The 9,013-nt window shown below is 37.8% G+C and overlaps 1 protein-coding gene across 2 annotated transcripts in view; it reads right to left on the reverse strand.

Moving 5' to 3' along the window:
• EML4 (EMAP like 4) overlaps positions 1 to 9,013 on the reverse strand; it is a 165,264-nt gene that overhangs the window by 12,034 nt on the left and 144,217 nt on the right. For both annotated transcript variants that reach the window (XM_017848901.1, XM_017848902.1), the window contains 2 exons: positions 6,930 to 7,018; positions 5,431 to 5,528 (listed from right to left, as the gene is read on the reverse strand). In XM_017848901.1, coding sequence (XP_017704390.1) covers positions 5,431 to 5,528; positions 6,930 to 7,018 — 187 coding nt within the window. The remainder of the gene's footprint in view (positions 1 to 5,430; positions 5,529 to 6,929; positions 7,019 to 9,013) is intronic.

Below are 9,013 nucleotides of genomic sequence, written 5' to 3' on the forward strand. Positions count from 1 at the left end.
TTTTTTGAGATGGAGTCTCGCTCTGTCACCCAGGCTGGAGTGCAGTGGTGCGATCTCAGCTCACTGCAAGCTCCACCTTACGGGTTCACACCATTCTCTTGCCTCAGCCTCCCGAGTAGCTGGGACTACAGGCACCCACCACCATGCCCAGCTAATTTTTTGTATTTTTAGTAGAGACGGGGTTTCACCATGTTAGCCAGGATGGTCTCAATCTCCTGACCTCATGATCCACCCGCCTCAGCCTCCCAAAGTGCTGGGATTACAGGCATGAGCCATGGCGCCCGGCCTGGTTACTCCACATAATTCTTAACTTTCACAGTGATACCGAATTCTATTACCTTATGAAATCCTGCATTAATTTCAGGGTTTATTACTCTTTTTTTTCCCTCTTTTTGATGTGTATTTCCAATTAACAAAATCCTGGCAAAAAGCAAACTTAACTTTTACCAGCACTTCTTGCCTACTCAAACAGATTTTGTAATGCTTTTTAGGATATCATTGCAACTTAAATATACTACATCTCCTGGGTTAAGATATTCGAGTAACAGTGTTAAAAGGTACACAGGAATTTGAGTCAAGCAGAAAGCCATTATGTTGACACGCAGGTACATAATAAAATAACCTTAATATTCCACTGAAAACTGAATAGAAACTTCAGGTCAATCAAGACACTTAAAATCTTTCAAGGAAAATATACAATGCTCATAATTGTAAAACTATTTTTGAATTTTAATAGATTACTGTTAAATGCTGAAAAATACCCGTAGATACAACCCAGGCTCATCTAATCATGGAAAACAATGCTGTTAATAATAATAATACCTAATATTTAGTAAGTACCTTGCATACATCATCACATCTGAATCTCATAGCAACCTTAATGAGGATGTCCTCTTAGGAGGTGAGATGGTTAGGATGCATAGATAGGTTAAGTAACTTTTCTGAAGTTACTTAACAAAGAATTGGTGTACCAGGGTTCAAAACTAGGTCAGATGATTCTGGAGCACATTAAGCACAGCTTTTTTTTTTTTTTTTTTTTTAAATACAGATAGGGTCTTAGTTAGTTGCCCAGGCTGGTGTCAAACTCCTAGATTCCAGTGATCCTGCCACCTTGGCCTCCCAAAGTGCTGGGATTACAGGTGTGAGTCACCTCACCTGGCCTAAGCACAGCATTTAAGTCAGGCTTATCTTTTACTCATTAGGAGTTAGAATGTTTACTTGTACTGCATCTATTTTTGTACTGTTTTTGAAGTGATAGAGACTGTGTAACATTAAAAGTAAATAAATGCAAGCATTAGAAATGGGAGAGAAAAAGGAAGTGACAGGGTATGTGAAAAAACATGAAGCCAAAAGTGCTCTTGGCTAGGCTCTTCTTGTATGATGTTGAGGTTTTCCGGGTTCCTAAGGTTTGATGAGACACATCAAATTTTCAACTCAGTCTTTATCATCCTTGGAGACTAGTATACTCATATGTTTATACTGTGAGGTAACCAGATTAATCAAGATTAGCTTGATCACAGAGGTTAGAATACAAAACAAAGGGTAAGTGATAAATGAGCTTTTGGTACAGTTGCCTTACTTTCTTATTCATCAAATTAAGGTGGTGACTAGATAACGGTCTCTTCTATCCTTTATAAATGGGAAAAATGATTCTAACTATAAATTGTATAGTCCTTTTGTGATCAGACTTAATATTTTAAAAGAACACACAGAAGAAGGAATCCAGGATAAATCTCCAAATTTACAGTTTATCTGAAGTTTTTTGAAATACCAAAATTTTAAGCACATCAAGTTCAGAAAGATTGTAAAAGGTATTTGGAGACAGTAGAAAATGGAAATAAGTTTCAGTGACTGGAAGAGTAAAGTTCTGTGAGTTTGTGGAAACTCCAGTGGATGTCCTCTAGTTTGGAACCTCCGAATGTCTAACTTTAGAATTAACATAAAATAAATCAAAGCAGAAAGAGGCAAAGAAGAGTCATAATGGCTCTAAGCTTGGCAAGCCTAGAGTATAAGCTGATTAAAGGTAGGAATCTATCCAAAGAAAGTATTATTCCGCTGAGTTGGCACTAGTGTGGTCAGCAATGAAAGAGGAGTCACAGAGACAATGTGTCCTATGTTTAGGGTAGTGAGACCTGAACTGAGATCGGGTCCAGTGGTGATCCCTGCTCTACTGTGGATGTAAGCACTGCATTTGCTCACTTTCTGATTCTACTCTTGCTTCACATGTACTTTCCCTAAAGGAAAGGACTGCATTGGCTGGAGGATGCTCATGTCCTGTCCCCTTGGCATATTTTATGAATACACTAGTATTCTTTTTTTTTTTTTTTGAGTCAGGGTCTGGCTCTCACATCCAGGCTAGAGTGCAGTGGCATCTTCATGGCTCACTGCAACCTTGACCTCCACGGCTCTAGAGATCCTCCTATCTCAGCATTCTGAGTAGCTGGGACTACAGTGCATGCCACCACACCCAGCTTACATGTATGTGTAAAGACAGAGTCTCATTATGTTGTTGCCCAGGCTGGATGTGAACTCCTGGGCTCAAGTGATCTGCCCCTTCAGTCTCCCAAAGTGCTGGGTTATAGGCATGCGCTACCATGCCTGGCCTAAACTAGCATTCTGATTAAAAGATGCTTTCCTGAGACTTGCTTGCTTATAGAGAGATAACTTGGTTGGCCAGGGGAAACTAGGATTTAGTGTCCTTACCAGTTCTAGTTTGTATTGTAAATTGACATTTTATAAACTAGCTTTGGAAAACTTGGTTGATGTAAGTCCGTATCTCTAAAATGGATCTTGTTTCTTAGCTTATGAAGTTGAGAGCAAGGTCCTGGACTATAATGATGTCATCATTCATTAAGGGACCCATGCATCACCTAGCTGCCCTCTACCAAGAAGTGCTGTTTCACATCTTTGGGTATCAGCCATCTTTTCAACTGACATTTCCACATATCGAAAAGCTACTGTGAAGAGGAACTCCAAATGCATGTAACTTATAATTTGTTAGATTGTAAGTTATAAGATTTACTTTATTATTTTTATTAGAGACATTTGTAACTTAGACATAGTTTATTAGTGACACTTCCTAAAGCTCTAAGCTTACTGTGCTTCTGCAGCTATAATAGTCACCTAAATGCTGAGTAGTAATAGGAAAATTACTAGAAATAGAAAATAGCATTTGTATTTGGAACTCTGAGAGTAGATCTAGTTGTTACATTTTTAAAAGACCTCATCTTTACAACAATGCTATAAAGTAGGAACTATCATAAACTCCAGTTTTAAGATAATAAAATTAAAACTCTGAGAAGTTAACTTGCCTAAAGTCACAAACTAGTAAGCAGCAGAGACAGTGTTGACCCAGTTTTGCCTGTCCTATATAACAGCAGACAATAGATAAAAGCAGGGGACTGACTATAAGACCAGCTGATGGAAACAAGCAACAAGAACTGACAGCTAGAAGCAAAGCACAAAACAGAAGATAATTAGGAACACAGAATAGCTGAAACTTTCATTACAACCTCAAACAGTACTGCAAACTTTAACAGTTCCTATGGGTATCTCAAAATAATACTTTCTTCAAACGCTTCAAAGAACTGCCTAACTGGATTAGGACAAATCTCATGTATTTGATAAACCTGCCATCTCTCAATACTTCCAAGGTCATTCTGATTATTTAATGTCACATATTGCTGTCTCTTCTGGATCAGCTGTACAGTAAAATAAGATACGTAATGAAAAACCTGAGGCATTACTGTACATTGGAAAGTCTGCTTTACTAAGAGTTAGTAAGAATTGTGTTCAAGTCCTTGATCTGAGATTATGTCAAGATAACACCAATGACAAGTCATTAATCTTCTCGGAAAAGTGGGCTAAGTGCTACAGGGCTACCTATAAAATCTTGATTCTACAAGATTAAGTCATATTTGATATACTGTTTATTAAGGTATGGACTTTAAAAAAAAAAAAGGTTGAGATTAAAAGCCAGCCAGGCGCAGTAGCTCATGCCTAATCTCATCACTTTGGGAGGCTGAGGTGGGAGGACTGCTTGAGGCCAGGAGTTCGAGACCAGCCTGGATAACATAGGGAGATCTCATCTCTATGAAAATAAAAAAAGTGAGCCGGGAAAGGTGGCACGCACCTATGGTGCCAGCTACTCAGGAGGGTGAGGCAGGAGAATTGCTTCAGCCCAGGAGTTTGAGGCACTGCACTCCAGCCTGGATGACAGAGTAAGACCCTGTCTCAAAAAGTGAAAACAAAATTCAAAAAACAGAAAACAAAACAAAACAAAACAAACAATAACAACAAAAAAATTGGGGGCTGGTAGGGTAAACTTCAGTGATCTGAAAATTTCTTGTGGTGGAATATCTCATTTAATCATGTTGTATACTATTCCATATGACAAACATTAAGTTGATAAAAGATAGATTTAAATAAATTAATGGATAATGCTTCATTATTGTCAAGGCAAACAAAATATTTTGGACAAATTCTAAACTCTGAAGTTGCTTGTAGACTAGTTTGCAAATGTACTGGTTTTAATATATGGTATAAAATATGCAAAAAGGCAAATAAGTCTGCTTCCTCAAATAGTACATGGCCTAGTTTTTGCTTAAATATAATAAGCAAAATAAATATCAGACCCATATTGAAGTTTATTTTGCTTATTACAAGATGTATATGCTTCTAAAAACTAATTCTTTCATCTATTTCCCTAAAATGAATTGTTTTGTGATAAAGACTGTTAAAGAATTCAAATTCAGGTAGTCTGGCCCAGAGTCTGTCCTCTTAACCACTATGCTACACTGCCTACTTTTCTCTTCCTGGCCTGAGCTGGACTGTACTTCTTGAGGACAAAGGAACACATGTTGTACATATTCCTGGTGCCTAAGCCATTTTCGTTTGCTAGGGGAATACCTGCCATACATTCAGTACTTGTCATGCTTATAGAAATTTAATCCAATTTTCATCCTATAATTATAGCCCAACGAAGGCAGAAGTAGGCAACAAATTACAGGAAACATCCTTCTGTTAATTCTCTTAAACGCAGACAAATATCCATGTACATTCTTTTATTTTTAGTGGAAGAGAGGTGATATATGATGTTAAGATTAAACATGAGATGTTCTTTTATTTCTGACTCATTCAGTTTTCAAAAAATGTTATTCTAAAGGTTTCCTACGGAAATAGCTTTAAGAAACTGTCTTAAAACTAGTCAAAGAGTGACAAATATTACACCCCCATCAAAAGGAGACGTCTTTTTAGAGCACACAGAGAACGCTAATGTTCTGCCGTCAGGTATTACCAGTCTCAGTTTTCGAAGACAGAGATTAAAGCAGCTAACGACAGGAAACAACACATACATCGATGTAAACATTTGTTTTTAACAGAAGTAAAATTTCCCAATAATTTTACAACTTGTTTTACTTCACTACTTACAGTGCACCTTCCGTATCTGCTATATTTTCTTCCATTTTCAGAGACTACATAGAGGTAAATAAAGTTGTCATGAGATCCTACAGCCAGGAAGGTGCCATCTAGAATGAAATAGGCCAGTGTTGACTAGAGAAATATACTGATAAATTTATTTACTGTTATTTTACTGGATCTACCCTAAATGACATATTTTACAAATGCTGTTAAATCTCATCAATTTAACTGTTATTTGGCAACTGATGAATTAATTCTATCCACTAAATACATTTGAAAAATAAATGGTCATCCAGTCTAATACACAATCCCTTCTTGGAGATGCTTACAGGCCTTGGACTCTAGGCCTCATCTTCTAGTTAAACACCAGCTCCAGAGAGGTTATTCTGCCTTCTTGGGTGGAAGGGTACAGGGTTTACATGGAAGGCTGAGCGGACAGCTGCTTAGTTCAGCTAGCATATATGATCTGTCCAATTACAGAGCAGGTGCTCTTGGGAAGAGACCATGTTCCTTTCTTTTGTGGTGTCCTTCCCTGTACCCACCACAGCGCTAAGCACGTAACAAATGGTCAATAAAGTCCATGTCATCTCTGGAGTTCGAGAGCTTTATTTGCAGTGGTTATTTGCTACTACAACACTAAAAAACAATAAAACGTAACAAAACAAACCCCAGAAAATGTTAAAATTTTGTGCTTCAAGAGGACTCTTTTCAGGCTCATAAAGTACATACTTTTCCTTCCTTGTTCAATTTAAAGAATACTACTCTGTGATTCCTTTGAAACAACTGAGCAGGAATCAAAAAGATTCTCTGGATCCCGTGCTAATGCAACAACTATTGGCGTATATTTTCAAATAAAGAAAATGTCAGACTAACTCCAGGGAAGAATGGTGTGAATCAAAGCCACATTAATAACAGGAAAAGGTAATTGGGGTATTATCATAGAAACTTAACATTGTCAATAAAGTACAAATAATTACTCTCAAGTAGGCTAAAGGAATAGATCAAATTCTTATAGAGAATTGCTAAGTATTTAATTAACAAACCAATCATTACTATGTAACCAAAACAATGCACTAGATTCTAAAGGACTTGAAGGGCCTATAAAATTTGTGTATTTTTAATTTCTCTGTAATTTCTTTTACATTCTCTTATAAAGAAAGAAAAGGTTGCCAACCAGATGTGACATTTAGCCTACTACCTATTGAAAATTCTAAAGTATGCGTAGTTCCGGAAAAAGGGGATTTGACTGCACTTTATTCTGCTTTCAATTGCAAATGCAGCTGTAGTAGTCCATTTTAAATTTGATGATTCAGAATGTTGTTTAACTTTAGCAGATCTTTTGCAGTTTCTGGCAGCAGAATTTAATTTAATGTTGGGGGAAACAGATTTAATACTTAACAACTCTTAACGAGAGAAAAAAGTAGTCAGCCTTATCAGAAGTAAAAGTATGCAATTGCAGTGAAGTGCTGTGAATGCCAGGCTTGGGAGGTGGGAGGAAATCTGCCTACCTATTGAGTAGCGCATCACAGAGAGCTGTTCATTCCCGTCTGTGTGGATAGAAACTAGATCTCTGGTTTCTGCATCCAGAACAAACCACCTGTTAAGAAGTAAAAACCAAAATTTTCTTCAGATATTAGCATTTATAGAAAATAAAAGTTGTTTTCTTTTTTTTTTTGAGACAGAGTCTTGCTTTGTCATAAGGCTGGTGTGCATGGAGTGATCCTAGCTCACCACAACGGCCTTGAACTTCCGGGCTCACACCATCCTCCCACACCTTAGCCTCCTGAGTTGCTGGGACTACAGGTGCATGCCACCATAACTGGCTAATTTTTAATTTCTTTTTTGTTTAGAGATGGGGTCTTACTGTGTTATCCAGGCTGGCCTTAAACTCCCACCTCAGCCTCCCAAATGAATGAGATTACAGGCATGTGCCACTGTGCCCAGACAGATCTATTTTTTTAATTTTAAGAATTTTTAATAATGGTCCTTAAGTATGACATGTTTTCTTCTTCTAATGAAGGATAAATTCATTTAGCAAAATGCTGCTAGATAAAACATACATAAATATACATGGGCCTAGACATATTCTCATTTCTATTTGGGTATTCATTGACTGCCATTCCTGTCTCTTTGCTAGGCACTGTTTAAATATAAAACAGAAATACAGGATCAGTGTTCTTGAAGAAGACACTAAGTTGGGAGAAAGGAAATGGGTCAACTGAAACAAAGAATGAAGAAATGCCAACCTCAGTGATGGTGACTCAATATAATAGAGGAACTCATAGGAGGAAAATGAATGATAGCAAACAGAAAAACATCCTTAAGGAAGATGTAAGATGTGGGTTGAGCTGAACACTGAGGGAATGTTCAGACATTTTAGGCAGGAGGAACAGGAGCTGTATAGCTAGGGAGGTGGGAAAAACCATGGACAATATGAAGGTGGGAGGGAACAGTAGCAAGTCATTCATTTGGTGTGATTCAAAAGAACCAGCAGGGAGCACTCTCCTCCCCGAGACCTCCAACTCTTGCACAGGGAAGCCCTAAATTCTTCGAAAGAGATATTTTTTCATTCACATTTACAGGAAAAGTCAAAATGCAAATGCCTCTTGAGAGGTAAAACAATGACTTAAATCCAACTACATTATAAATCTCTATTATTAGACTTTTTTTCTAAAAGTATTTGAAGGAAAGGATGGGTACTTCAGAAGAGTATGGTGAAGGCAGGGATATAAAGCAAAGATGGGAACCATGGACAGGCAGACTTAAGGCTGCACAAGAGAGAGGATGGCAGCATGCACAGCCGGTTGGAAGAATTCAGAGTTGAGCACTGCCCAGATTAGAGTAGGCACTAAATATCTTCAGAATGAATAAGTGAACAAATAAATTAAAAGTAAGTCTTGAACATGTCAAAAGCCAAATTTTAGCAAGAGGTATTTAATAGTAGTACAGTGTGCAGGAAGAAAATGGATAGGATGGAACGAACAGGACAAGACTAGAAAAACAAAATCACTACTTATTGGCCTTTAAACTCAAGTATTCACATATAAATTATTTCTCTTACCTGAGTAGATGACAGAATTTACAAATTAGGTTAGCTGCCTAAAAGTTTCAACCCATAGCTTACAAGTTACTAAAAATTCATTCATGAACTGAACAGGGCAAAAAAAGCAGCAAGTTTTTTTTCTTTTTGAGACGGAGGCTTGCTTTCGTCCCCAGGCTGCAGTGCAGTGGCACGATCTTGACTCACTGCAACCTCCGCCTCCTGGGTTCAAGCGATTCTCATGCCTCACTCTCCCGAAGAGCTGGGATTACAGGTGGGCGCCACCATGCCCAGCTAATTTTTGTATTTTTAGTAGAGATGGAGTTTTACCATGTTGGCCAGGCTGGTCTCAAACTCCTGACCTCAGGTGATGTGCCCACCTCAGCCTCCCAAAGTGCTAGGATTATAGGCATGAGCCACTGTGCCCGGCAAGTTTTTATTTTTAATCTTTATTTTTTTTACCTGGTCCTACCTTCTGAGTTGTTTCATTTTTAATTATTCAGATGGAAAAAATTCCACCACTAATACAAGCCAATAAAACAATCATGATGA

Source organism: Rhinopithecus bieti, unplaced genomic scaffold, assembly GCF_001698545.2.
Source record: "Rhinopithecus bieti isolate Rb0 unplaced genomic scaffold, ASM169854v2 scaffold_28163, whole genome shotgun sequence".
NCBI lineage: Eukaryota > Metazoa > Chordata > Mammalia > Primates > Cercopithecidae > Rhinopithecus > Rhinopithecus bieti.